Here is a 14,640-nt window from a genome sequence, read left to right on the forward strand (position 1 = left end):
TCTGGTACTTTAAGGTCTGGCTATTATGGCCTACTTTAAGTCAGTGGAAACAGCCTCATCTCAATTTAACCAATTAAATGGGAATAAAATGTCAATCTGATAATATTGATTCTTAATTGTATCAAACTCACAAAATCATTTAACCTGTTGAAATGAATGTAAAATATTAGGAATTAAATACATGTTATATTAACATATTTCGACTGTAAAATGAAAAAATCAATGATAACATCATTTTGTATCCTATTTTGAGGGAAATAATTAAAGCAAATTTCAATATTTTATCTTGTTTTCATTCAACAAAATTCATTATTTAGTTCTGAAATGTTGATAAATTCAATAAATTATCGTAATAATTTAAAATACAAATCATTTTGCTTTAGTTTCAGTTACTATGTTATAATAGAAGCTGTTAATAGCTGCAGTGATTATTCTGATTATAGTGACAACTTTATGATGCTCATCATATCAAAATATTAAATCTAAATGATGTATAGAGTAAGAAATTTGAAACAAAATTCAGGTAAAATTGGCATTGACATTGAATTGGTGAAAAAAAGAGTGAACAGTTGAAACTGAATCAGGTAACTGGTTTTGTGTATCAACATGCAACATTTTTAAAGCCATTTTTTAACCAATTTGATCAGGTTTTGCTGTCGATATCATCATTACAAAATTGATTTAGACAAACTTGTCCGTCTCTCCACCATCAGCATCTTAATTACATGCCAACCATTTTTGTCAACCTTAATTCAAGTCAACCTGTTGACCAAATCAACAAATTACCATTAAATTGATCAAATTAATACCAATTGAGAGTTGAAAATGGTTTAGCAAAACAAAACCCAAAACTGTTGAAACCATAAATACATAAACCAGAAACAAAACAAGGCAGGAAAAAACATAGATAATCAATTCTGGTGGATTCCTCAAGAATTAATTTGCTTTGATTTGAATCAAAATCACGCTCAAATATTATCATCTTTCTCATCACCATCATCATCATCTCCTCCCTTTATCCTGCCTGATCTTCCTCTTTCTTGGTTCACCTTCTTAAGGGCTAAAAGCCGGATGAAATGTCTCTCTCTCTTGCCTCTTTAAACTAACGGTTCTCTTTCTTTCTCTCCTTCCAAACTAGGAAGATAATGATGTAGGACTTACCTTTTTATCATCATTTTAAGACCAAGTTCAAGTTTAAACCACCTCTTGATTCCCCTCTCACCCTCTCTCTTAAATCAGTCAACAAACTGTTTACCTGAACCATTAACCGAAAATATCTTTCTCCTTCATCTTTGGTGATTCACTTTGTTTCATCTTTTCTTCATCGTCCTCACCATTTCTAATCTTAGTTGGTTCCAATAAAGGTTATCCTCTAGTTTGGGTGATTAACACTAGTGAAGTTAAACAATTTTGTTTTCAATTGTGATTTAATCCAACAATGAATTTTCACATAACCAAGGTAAGTTGTTTACATTTTTGCTTAGCCGCCATTGAAACCATCCATTGAATTATGCTTTTTATGCTTTAAGAGTGTTTTCAGGTTACCAGATTTTTACCGTTTTCATTTTTCTGCTCAACAATTAGTCTGACAATCTATTATATATCAATGTTAACACTTAATAAATAGCTAAACAAAAAGGACACTTTTTAATATCTTGAAATTGAATAGTTTTACCCGTTTTATGCTTTATGCTTTGAACGAAAGCTGTATCTGTAAGCGAAATATCGATAGTTTGTTTATCGATAGATATTAATGATAGATATTTTTGATGCCATCTCTTGATACAGTTGAACTCTGACATGTTAATTCAGCTTGTTTAGCTTATTTTTGCCATCATTTGTGTCATTTTATTCAAGGTTTATTTTGGATAATAATTTAAATCGGAAGTAGATAGTTGAAACAATAAGGTTAACCATTAAATTTATTGAGCGTGTTAAGACAAGGTGATTCAAGCTATGCTTACAATGTGAGAGAAACCAGAAATGATATCACCGATTGATGATATTGAGATTGTTTAAAATCTTTTGATACACACAATTTACCCTGACAATCGTTTCTTTATTACAATCAACACTGTTAATCACGATGAACAAAATCCCTCTCTTTTCCTGGTGTCTTTACAGATATTTGTTTTACTCATCTTTCTGGTACCATTGATATCAGCCCAATATGAAGATGATGGCTACTACCCAACATCCAAATGGTACATGCGAGCTCCTAAATCGATAAGTGGACTTTTCCGTCGACTATTGGGTCGTCGTAAGAATACAATTAGAACGGTAAGACCTTAATTATTTAAAGTTAATGATGTGTCTAATTTTTGCTTGTCCAATGACCACCAACAATTTTCTAGTCAAACTGGTAACTTATAGTATTCCTTAAAAAATAATGACAACCAGAAAAGTGTTGAGAAGGATTATTTTTGTTCAAGTGAAAATGTGTGTCACCCAATTCATCATGATTAATATGATGATGATGAAGTTATATTTTTAGAGCCGGAAGTTTACTATTGTTGGTTTGCAATTAGATTTGACCCTTAAACAAGACCTGTAAGATGGGTTACATTTGGTTAGGGTCAAGAGGATTGATTTGTAGCAAACAATGAAAACCAAGAGTTAACCAGAAAAACATTTGTTTGTCAACTCATTTGTTCAATTGTCAACATAATCATTGTTTAATAGGAGTGTTAAGTGTTGAACAACCTTAAATTGTAACCTTACAACAATCCAAAAATATACTCAATAACAGTGTTATGGTGAAAATAGATTTACCATAATCAACTCAATCATGTGGATACAAAAAAAGTATATATTTAATAGAGTAAAAATTAATCAGGAAATCTTGAAAACAAAGCAATCACACAAAACCGACACTCTCAATCTTTACCTTAGCACGATCAATAAACATCATAATCACAATCATCCTCTCAATTACCATCTTAATCGTCATTACAATCATCATTTGGGTGCAACAAATGAATACAATGAAGCCTCGTAAAACCTACTGATGTTTCATATAAAGTAACCCAACATTTCTCATAATAATCATCAATCTGAAAAATTGTTTCAACCAATATTTACACTTACTAACCCTTTGATTGACAATAAACCATTTTAACTAATGACTATTTAATGACCATCAATGAGTCAGCAAGAGCCGTCTGTGACCTCAAATATAATTTTTACCCAAAAGTGCCAAATATTGTTGCCTGAAAAAAAACCAACATTGAAAATTGTGGAATGTTGAATAAAAAGCAGCAAAAATTATCCTCCTCATCGTCAGCTTTATCACCAACATCACCATCTATTCATTGATTTTTCATGATAACATGAGCAAAAATATTTCAATTTGACAGCAACCTGGTGTGAGTTGTGAGGGTTAACTAACTAACTGGCTGGTTAGTTAGTTTTTGTTGATTAATATGCGTTCCACACTAATTGTGTTTACCGTGTTTAACCTGACAAACAACAGTCAGTCAAAAATGATTATTTTTTCTGATTCCATTCCATTTCAATGTGAGTTATCTGGTTATCAATACGGTAATCTTTTCACCTTCACCATTGATTATTCTTCTTCCTCATCTTATTTAAGATTAATTATCACCAACATAACTCAAATGGTTATTAATTTAGTTAGTTAGATTATCACCGCTTTTCACCACAAAATTCAATTTACTATTAATTCATAATTTAATCAAAGTCAACTTTTACCATTTTGTATTAACCGCCATTTCAGCTTCTTCCTTGTTCCTCCTACTTTACCCTTTTGCCTCCAAGGAAACTAATCTACATATGAATTTGCTGTTTATTTTGCTTTCTCGTTTCCTTTCAAGTCTCAAAGTTGACTTTCTTGATTCCTTAAATTCCTTTGCCATGAACAACTTTTATATTTTATTTTTTTATCAACAATAATCTTTACTCCTAAGAGGGTCAGGTTACTATTAAGGAGGACCACAACAACAATTAACAACCTCCCACTCCTTAAATATAAAACAACATAATTATCTCTGTATCTACAAGTTTTACCCTTAACTTGGTTAACCTTTACTTCATCTTTTTTTTCAACCCGTGTTTATTCAATAATTATTATTTCACTATTAATTTTGCTCCTGGTCATGATTGACTCATCGTTTTAATCATCATTTACCCTTTTATTTGATCGTCAAAAGGAGAAAGGATTGAAAAGTAAAGCAGAGGTCAGGCCTAAAAGATTTAATTTACTGATGATCTCTATTCTTGTATAAGTTACTTACTACATTTGTATATTTGAGCAAATCATTAAGTTAATGTACCAACATTTTCTGTTATCACCAGAAACCATATTTTAATGGAAATTAAATTTAAATGAGAAAAATTAGGAGTTGAAGATTGGTACGTAAATTTACTTCTGGATTGTTTCTTGTGCAGTTAAAATTGATGGCACATAATCAATGGAATCAATGAGCCTGGTTAGCTTGAAACTCTTATGATCATCAGATAATACATTTTGTATTATACAATTTGAATTTTTCAAATCTTCTAACATGAATCACCATTTAATGAAATATCAATAAGATATATTTGGAAGTCGAAAAGCAGATGAAATGTAAAATATATAAATATCGGTATCGATATTTATCAATAATTTATAAATGATTAGAGTTTTAGACTTAATGGATTGAACCAAATATTGTCACGATGATGATATTGACATGATATCCAATTTTTTCACAATCTTTCAATAATTTCTGGCATGATAATACAAAAAGATGATGATAATCAGGATTGTTGCAAAATTGTAAAATGAAGACCAAATGAAATTGAACTGTAATCTGGGCAATTTAATGTATTAACATATTTTAAAGAATCACGAAGTCGACCCACTTTAATGACAAGTTAAATACAATTAGTACTAGTAGTTGGATTGATTTATCTATCACCAAAGAACCCAGTAAATGAAGGAAGGATGAGAAGAAGAAGAAGAGAAAAGGATAAACAAGATTCTGAGCCATCACCATCTTCATGTATTGATTAAAAGAATCAACATTAATCTTGGCAATCAAATGAACACGACTTGTGCCGTTGATCACGATAAACATAGTTTCTTAATGTTGCTCAGTTATATAAATAACAACGTGCCAAGAAGGTTAATCTCTAGTTGTACAAGCTAATCTTGGCACTTGACAAGGAAGATAGCAAGAGAAGCGAAGTGATTGCTGATGATGAGCTTTGCAATGATTCGATGGTTCGATATGCACCAACGAATTTTTGTTTGGATCAATTTTTTCAACCTTTAAACCCAAAAGTTAACCCAAGTGAATGCAGTTAACTTGAAATGAAGAAGAACCATGAGAATGAAGATGATGGGTGAAGATGATTGTAAATTTACAGTTGAACCAGTGAAAATGCAACCCAAACAAAATAACGTGAAACTCATTTAAATTGAATTCAAACCCTTCTCTTGGTATTTTCAATCAAATATTTCAAATCCAACTCAAAGTTTAAAATTTTAACGTAACAACAATTAAAGGCGGAAGAGAATCAAATATCAAGGCAACAATTTAACCCAAAAAATGCGACAAAATAAACATATTTCACATTTTTTAATGAAATGAGATTCAAATATTGGTTTTTGTCGCCTTGAGATTTCATTTTGTTTACATTTGTTTCTATTCCATTGAAAGAATTTGTATTTCTGGTGAATTTGAAACATTTGGTTTAAAATTCCAAAGAAATTTCATTGTTGAAACCCAATTTGAATGAGGTGAACGACAGTTGCTGCAATTTCACCGGTTTAGATGTAAAACTGGGAAAAGAGCAAATGTTGTTTGATTAACTGTTAAGCCTGATGTAACCATATTAGTTGAAAGATATTAACACCACCTACATGATAAAAGCGTTCAATGATGAGGCCAATAAAGATGATGAAGAGTCTAATTTAGCTGAAGATGATGGCGATAATGAAAAGGGTACTTTAAGGAGGCAAAAAGTGATGAACAAGATTAACAAACTATGACCTTTTTGATGGTCAATGAAGATTGTTGGTGTAAATTAATGTCTATTGATAAAAAGTAAGAGAAACTGAAAAGATACAAAAATTTCATGATGATGATGATGATGATGGTTCTCATCTTATTTCATCCGCCACCGGGTTAGCCTTAATTACCGTTAAATCCGGTTATATTGATTCTCTTTCTTCTCCTTCATTTCTCTAATTTCATCACTTGTGAGTTTGAATGAAACCTGAAAACCATCATTTTTATCCCTTCCTTTACCTGTCCGAAATGATACCCTTGATCTCTTTACAACCGCATTCATCATTCCTGGTAATCTGATGTAAACTAACACGAGATTGGCACGATTTTTCCACTCTACTAATTCCCCTGATCTTACCCTGACCCGTGGTTTTTTTTCAATCAACTGCCGAATCTATCAGATTAACTGGCAAATTAAAAATCAAAATGAAAAAGAAAGATATTTAAAGATTTAAACGATAAGAAAGATGAATGAACATGATGATGGTTGCATTTTTGGGATGATTTCAATCAATTGAACTGATTGTAAAAATCAATGGATTCCAATTTAAATTGAAATCCATTTCTTGTTTTTTTTATTTCTTTTCAAAAGCTTCAACCTTTCTCATCATGTAATACATTTGTATTACATTTTATTATACAAACTTCACCAAGTATTATGTATCTTCAATCATAATAGTTTAACTAATCATCTATTCAAGTCTTAACAATCTAACCTTTAGTTTAACAAATAACTCTTTTGTTGTTGGATTTAATATTAAACCTTTTCTGGCTTGTCATTGTTTAAGAAGGTTTATTTCAACTTGAAATCTTGAAATTTATTTCATCTGTTGTTCATAATTTCTTGTTAACTAATTGCTCTATTTTCATTTATATTACAGGGTTTCCAAGGAACAGCAATTGCTAATGGACCTTATTCAAGTCAACCCTCTTCATATTATTCATCCTTTTTCTCGAACCCATTCTCATCTGGTTCACCCAATTCTGGTGGATCAAACTATCCTGGTCCACAAAACCAAGGATCTTCTGGATTATCTGGTTTCTCATCAAACCTTTGGTCACCTTCCTTGAGCAGTTACACCAATGTTGTCGGTGGAATGGGTTCAGTTCCCTCTGCCGGTACAAATTATCCAACCTATTCACCACCCGCTTCTGGCCCTGGTTCTGGTAATCCAGCCAACCTTGATTTCCACGCTGTCCTCGATCAATTTGTCCGATCAGCTGGCCTTTCACCAACCGGTGATCAAGATACTTCAGCATCAACCATCCAATCTAAAGGAGACTCACCAGTTTTCAGTTTCAAGAAGCTCTACTCGTTCCCATTCTATCTCTCAACTGATCAACAACAACCTACTGATCAAGGATTTAATTTACAAATTCCTTACATGAGGAAACACATTAGACGAGCTCTTCATGAAAGTCCATTCAAGAATCCTAAATTCTTTGTGTAAGTATACTTTTCATTAACATTTTTCCCTTACTTACTGTATAATGGGAACCGAAAATTGAAAGATGAGAATTAATGGCTCAATAACAATTTAGCTTCTGACATTTTTCCTACTTTTTCAGACCTTAAATTGTTAAAAGCAACCAATCAAGATGAATTACTAGATCACTATTTAAAATGCAAATAAATTGATTTGCTATTGAATTGATCACTAGTTTCTATTGCACCTTTTTTACCTTCAATCTAAATGGGAACAAATTTACACTTTGATCAGAAACAATCAATTTGAGTAGTTTTTTAGGCAGTAATTTGTTTTCTTGTCTTCAAACATCATGGATCAATCAAATTGAATTTGATTGAACATGAAAGCTTGACAGATATTTAATCCGATTCATTTCGTTGGTTGCTCGAGAGAAAGTTGATCAATTGATTGTTAACTCATAGTGAAAATAATAATAATTATAATCACAATCAGAATCTGTTTTTTCATTGTTTCATTATTATTAGGTGTCATTGATTGATATTAAGCATTGAAAAGTGAAATAATACCAATATAATTTAGCTTTACTTTGTCCTCAATCTTGAATTTGATTTACTCGATTCAACCAATTAATAATAGACAATCTAAATTTAAAACTGTAAAGTTTAATCGAGATTGAAAGAGATGATCAGAAAAGTTGAAATTTAATCATTCTTCATTGCCTTTTCATTATTCAAAAGGTACGATTCAACAAAGGTTAACCTTTCAATTATCCAATATTAATGAAATAATTTCTTTAATTTTCATTTACCAAGCTAACTGCAACACTTTTAATTTAATCAATAATGTTCAATCAGCCGAGTAAATCATTGATCCAAAATGATCATACGAATAGCTTCTAACTGTTTGAGTATTAATACGTTTTATTTGCTATTCAAGATTCTGTGATTAGTTATTGTTTGATCAACGTCAATCTGAAATCATTTGAAGTGTAAATAATTTACTCTTTCGCATTTTAAGTTTACCTTAATTTATGCTTGCCGGTCAGCTCAGCTGGTAAGGTATCGTTAATAGCTTGTTAATAGGGTGTGATAATGTTATTTCAATTGTTTTGTTTACTTGTTGGTTGAGACTAATTGTAACAATGTACTAATCGTCTTTTCTTTTATTTGTTCATCTTTTTTCTATTGATTATTACAGCGACAAACAATCAATTCAAAATTGGTTGCACCCAAAAAATTGGTATCACGGTCAACAAGCTCTTCAACAATCGGCTTCATCAATAATTCCAACAACAACCAACGTTCAATGGCCTAATGGACAAGAGAATAACCCAGTCCTTGGTGGTGGTCACCAGCGAGTCTATCGAGGTAAACCAATCGACCATAACCCAAGATTAGTTGGTCACCATCAACAAGGTATTCCCATGCAAGCATCAGCAGCACCTCCAACAATCAGATCACCCGTTGTCCCCAACTCAGGTGTTGTCCCATCAATGGCAACCTCAGGCTCACTTAAACCAGGTCACCATCAAGCCCAACAAGGCCAACCTAAAGCTCAAATTCATCCCCAGTCACCCATTTCTCAATCTTCATCCGTTTCATCATCGTCGTCGTCTTCCTCTTCATCAACTATTGTATCATCAGCGCCATCAGTTTCTTCATCATCGGTAGCTCCAGTCAATGATCAAGCCCAATCACAACAACAACAACAGCAACAGCAGCAGCAACAACAGCAACAACAACAGGGATCAGCTTCATCTGGTCAATTAGCTGACACAAATATTCTTAGTTCCCAAGCTTTTATTACTCAATATTTACAAGACCATTTTGCTGCAGCTAATCAAAAACAGTTAAATGGTTTAAACATTAAAGATGACCAAGAAGCAAATGAATCTCAATATGCACCATCCTATTATTATGGCTCAGTTGCCAACAAAGGTCAACAACAACCTTCACAACAAGGCAAACAGCATCAGTCGCAATTAGTCTCTGGTCAAGAAAAAGGTCAATCAGCCTCAGGCATACCATCATCATCTTCTTCATCGTCCTCTTCAACATCACTTGTCTCTGGTGATCAATCCTCGCCCATTAGTTCGTACCAGGTATCTTATTCATCTGGAGGTTATGGGACTTCCTCTTAAAATAGGAAGATGAAGCGATATTTAAACAATTTTAATGAGAGACTGGATAAAGAAAACGTTGAAAAGTAATATTATGGGAACTGTCCAACGCTATTTTTATCATACCTCATCAAAATAATGATAACTATGTTAACATTCATCAATTTCATCTTCAATTTAATATATCAAAGATTACCTTCCACTAACCATTTTTTTAAACAACAAACAACAAATTCCTCATCACCTCATCATCAACAACATATTCATCAATCTTCTCATTTTCATCTCAAATATCATCGATATCAATCTACTCTCTCGCTCTCTCTCTCTCATCCTGAGCAAGTCAATGAAACCAATCTTCCTGTTATTTACCTTAAAACTTGCTTTCATCTCAATCGCCACATTAATTGCTGGCCAAAATTATTTTTTTCATTACCAATCTATTGACCTACAATGAATGGGAAAAGCAATTGGAGCTGCAAGAATGAGCATGGATACAGACCAGTTTCAGTTTACTTTGAATCTATCCTTTGGAGAGTGTTTATTGACCTTTATAACTACTAAAAAGCCCACCTATTAATGCTAATTAAACCAATTTAATATGATCAACGGAGATTAAGGAGCCACGCAACCGATTCGCATTTCTTTATATATTTATATTTTGATACTTTCCTTGGCTCATCTTAATTTTTTGTTTCGATCCTGTCTTCCGTCCATTATAATTTTAATTTTATACTAAGCTGACCAATTAATTCTTAATTATGTCCTGTTTTTTCAATAATTTAAGACAACGAAATCAACTGTTATGAAGTTTTGTAACAAAAGGGTTTTCTGTAATTCTCATTTAGTGTTACCGCCATGTATTACCTAAAAAGATTTGATAATTGCCAAGCCATTTTTGTCTTGATCAGACAGAATAGTGATTCCTATTGTTGGTATTGCTGTTGAACAGCTAAACAATAATGTTGATAATACACGAATTTTTGGATACAAAAATATTGGACGATTATCTTCCAGGAATCTGCAAATCTTAAAATTCAAACGGATTGGCTTATTTATCATAATATTATATTTATGCATTCTTTTAATTTTGTTTGAAAACAAAATTAATTGGAGAGGCAAGACTAAATGATAACACTACAGATTGTTAAAATTTAATTTCATGGCTATTTTATAAATCAAATAATGTTATTTGTTCAATCAATTTACATTCTAATTGCTGCATTGTTCTGTTTGAATCATTTGTATTCAAAATTAAGTAAAATGAAAAAACAGACAATGTGGATACACTGTAGCGACTTTTTCTCGCCTATTTATCAAATAAAATATTTCTTTTAAATTATCCATTGTGTTCGCATTTTTCTTGTAAAATTTCATCAAACTTTGAATTTATTGATTTTAAATCCGTAACTAACGAGTTGTAAGCAAATTGTTTAAAGACTGAAAAATTGTAACATTTGCTTGATAGTTGACACTTGATTAAGACGCCGTCGATTCAACAAGATATGTAGATTTCATCATTAACTTTGCAATAAAGCTTAAGAATTTGTTTTCACCCAAAATAAAACAAAGAAACTTGAGAAAATTATCACAATTGAGATCAAATAATCGTTAGGATGTTTGTTGCTAACTGCACTTGTTTACGAAATTCAAAAAAGCTGTTTATTTCAAGTTGCAAGTGTATTACGTAGTAGTGACATCTAACGTTATTTAATTCAAACTACGTAAGCAGGTATCATATCTTATTTCCCTTTCCGGATTAATTCACTCATTCTTTGTTTGTGGGGTTTAAAAGTTAAATTTCACCTCTCTTCGCTTCAGCTTTCTGCCTTGTGTTCGTTTTTTACCTTGATTTATTTCGTACTCTTGTATTCAACTAACTTAACTGTCAATCATGGGTAAGGAAAAGACTCATATTAACATTGTCGTTATCGGTCACGTCGATTCTGGTAAATCAACGACAACCGGACATTTAATCTACAAATGTGGTGGTATCGATAAGCGTACCATTGAAAAATTCGAGAAGGAAGCCGCTGAGGTATGTCATTCTTTTGATATTTGATATTATGCTTTATTCAAGTTAGAATTTTAGTAATTAACTTGCTAAAGTCTAATATTGTATTTAGTTAACACATTTTGACCATGCAATATGGATATCTCATTGTTCCAATTTGCCTTGCCCTGTTACCATCCATTTCCTTTGTTATCTTCAATGACATGATTTATTTTAATTTTATTCTTATGTATTTGAATTATTTTTTTACTTATTATTAGATGGGAAAAGGTTCCTTCAAATATGCCTGGGTATTAGATAAATTAAAGGCTGAAAGAGAAAGAGGTATCACTATTGATATTACTTTATGGAAATTCGAAACACCCAAATACTATGTTACCGTTATTGATGCTCCTGGTCACAGAGATTTCATCAAAAACATGATTACTGGTACTTCTCAAGCTGATTGTGCTGTTTTGATTTGTGCTGCTGGTGTTGGTGAATTCGAAGCTGGTATCTCTAAGAACGGTCAAACTCGAGAACATGCTTTGTTGGCATACACCTTGGGTGTAAAACAAATGATTGTAGGTGTTAACAAAATGGATTCAGCTGAGCCAAAATATTCTCAAGCTCGTTATGAAGAAATTACCAAGGAAGTTAGCAGTTACATTAAGAAGATTGGTTACAATCCAGCAACTGTACCATTTGTACCAATTTCTGGATGGCATGGTGACAACATGATTGAACCATCACCTAACATGCCTTGGTATAAGGGATGGTCAATTGAAAAGAAGGGAGCTAAATTGGAAGGTAAAACATTGTTACAAGCCTTAGATGCTATGGATCCTCCATCTCGACCAGTTGATAAGGCACTTCGACTTCCACTCCAAGATGTCTACAAAATCGGTGGTATTGGTACTGTACCCGTTGGTAGAGTTGAAACTGGTACAATTAAGCCAGGTATGATTGTTACATTTGCACCAGTTAACTTGACAACTGAAGTAAAATCAGTTGAAATGCACCACGAATCATTGACTGAAGCTGTACCCGGTGACAATGTTGGTTTCAACGTTAAAAACGTATCTGTTAAGGAATTGAGACGAGGTTATGTAGCTGGTGATAGCAAAAATAATCCACCTCAAGCTACTGAAGAGTTTGCTGCCCAGGTTATTGTATTGAACCATCCTGGTCAAATTTCAAATGGTTATACACCAGTTTTGGACTGTCACACCGCTCACATTGCTTGCAAATTCAAGGATATCAAGGAAAAAATTGATCGTCGTAGCGGTAAAAAATTAGAAGATAATCCAAAATCAATTAAATCCGGTGATGCTGCTATTGTTGATTTGGTTCCAAGTAAGCCAATGTGTGTTGAAACTTTCACCGACTTCCCTCCTCTTGGACGTTTCGCTGTCCGTGATATGCGACAAACTGTTGCTGTTGGTGTCATTAAATCTGTTAAACCTAAAGATTTGTCTGCTGGAAAAGTCACTAAAGCCGCTGAAAAGGCTGCCAAAAAGAAATAACATGTTAACTTTGCTTAATTTCTGAATCAATAAAAGATTTAAACATTTTCTCCTGAATTGTCCTTTTTATATTTTTGCTATTATCCTCACCATAGAATGTCATTAAAAGGACGGGCAAATGGTTACAAACTGGTCATTGTTACTCATCAATTTTTTTCCCAGGAAAACCAGTTTGTTGCCCTTTATTTAGCTCCTAGGTTATGTTAACCTTTAACCTTGAGTTGTTGACTAACAAAATTGTAACAAACCTTGTAACCTTTCAAAATCTCAATTATGCCCAACTTGTTTAAAAACATGTTTTTTGTATTTTCAGGCTTGTGAATGCAGCACCAGGCGACAGCACATCTTTTAGCATTTACGTCATTATCACTTGAATAAACTAGAAGAATCTAAGAATTACATCGACACAAAGATGATAAAAACCAATTGGATTTATCGTGAAAAGAAACATTACAGTGACATACCTTGTGCTTTAACAGGTAAACATTTCCTTAAATAACCACAAAAATTCAATAGAATAAGCTAAAGATCGTTTGATATTTCATTGAACAAAGGCTCCTGAAACAATGAAAACATTTCAACTCTCAAGCAAACAATTTTTGAAATACTAAATGTCAGAGATGTACATGTATGATAATATGGGTGATAATAAAAGTGTAAGGCAGCAGACATTCAACTTGTAGCATTAAATGGTGAAATAATCAAATAATGATCAATTTTAAACATCACTCACATATTGATAAATTCACGTTTTTAAATAATAGAAGGCGCAACAAAAAAGATGTTTAAATAACGATCAAATCAGTTGAAAAATCAATTAGACCTGATGATAACAGTGAAAGTTGTTTTAAAGTGATTTAAAAGTCATGCTAGCACAATTATCATCATACTTGATGCATTTGAATATTAACGTATCTTTGATTACCATCATGATTATCTTCTCATCATGAATGGTTCATAATCTTATACACTAAACCTGACACATAGTCAAGATAATTGTTGAACCTTTCCAATGGGCACAATTTAAAATCACGTTTCACGTCGTCTTTTACGACTGACTCTTAATCACTCGAGAATTACAGAGGTTCATTACAGAATATGTTATTCTGTTGATTCCAAAAAATAAAGTGATTAGTTGATGGCTCAGAAACTGAGGAAAGAATATTGTGAAATTATAAATCAAAGCAAAACATTACAATATTATTTGCTGTAAAAGCTCGTCTTATCTGTTCCATTTTGAATTAATTTTGCCGGAATAACTTGATTCATCAAGGACAGGATCATGCTTTTTCCAACAAAATGTATACTCAGGTTGTTGGGCTTTGGATTCTTGATGATACTCAATGATGATCGTTGGTTAATATACCTATGAGGGTAAACAAAGAAGATAAACAGAGATCATTTTTTCATCGATGAACATTTTCAAAGCGAAATATTTATACATCTTTCTAAAAGGCCGGACCATTAAGTGTTGACTATTAAAGACAACACTGATTCAATCACCATTAAATAATAGTCAAATTTATGAAAAAGTTCAGCAATCAAAAAGATAACCGTG

At 32.4% G+C, this 14,640-nt stretch overlaps 2 protein-coding genes across 5 annotated transcripts; both read left to right on the forward strand.

The window, feature by feature from the left end:
* The first annotated feature begins 1,071 nt into the window (after positions 1-1,071).
* LOC107362442 (uncharacterized) lies at positions 1,072-10,905 on the forward strand. 4 transcript variants are annotated; one of them, XM_015929516.3, is made up of 4 exons: positions 1,072-1,459; positions 2,125-2,280; positions 6,896-7,461; positions 8,642-10,905. In XM_015929516.3, the coding sequence occupies exons 1-4, from the start codon at positions 1,439-1,441 to the stop codon at positions 9,582-9,584; spliced, it is 1,686 nt and encodes a 561-aa protein (XP_015785002.1). In that variant the 5' UTR covers positions 1,072-1,438; the 3' UTR covers positions 9,585-10,905. The 4 variants fall into 4 exon arrangements, with proteins under 4 accessions (XP_015785002.1, XP_025016729.1, XP_015785003.1 ...); XM_025160961.2 differs by lacking the exon at positions 1,072-1,459 and adding an exon at positions 1,793-1,967; XM_015929517.3 differs by lacking the exon at positions 1,072-1,459 and adding an exon at positions 1,802-1,944.
* A 440-nt stretch (positions 10,906-11,345) lies between these two features.
* Positions 11,346-13,131, forward strand: LOC107362443 (elongation factor 1-alpha 1). Its single transcript, XM_015929519.2, has 2 exons — positions 11,346-11,601; positions 11,838-13,131. Exons 1-2 carry the CDS (start codon positions 11,458-11,460, stop codon positions 13,080-13,082), a joined length of 1,389 nt encoding a protein of 462 aa, XP_015785005.1. The 5' UTR covers positions 11,346-11,457; the 3' UTR covers positions 13,083-13,131.
* The last annotated feature ends 1,509 nt before the right edge of the window (positions 13,132-14,640 follow it).

Source organism: Tetranychus urticae, chromosome 1, assembly GCF_039701765.1.
Source record: "Tetranychus urticae isolate SD_2017Ah chromosome 1, NJAU_TeUrti_SD_1.0, whole genome shotgun sequence".
Classification (NCBI taxonomy): Eukaryota; Metazoa; Arthropoda; class Arachnida; order Trombidiformes; family Tetranychidae; genus Tetranychus; species Tetranychus urticae.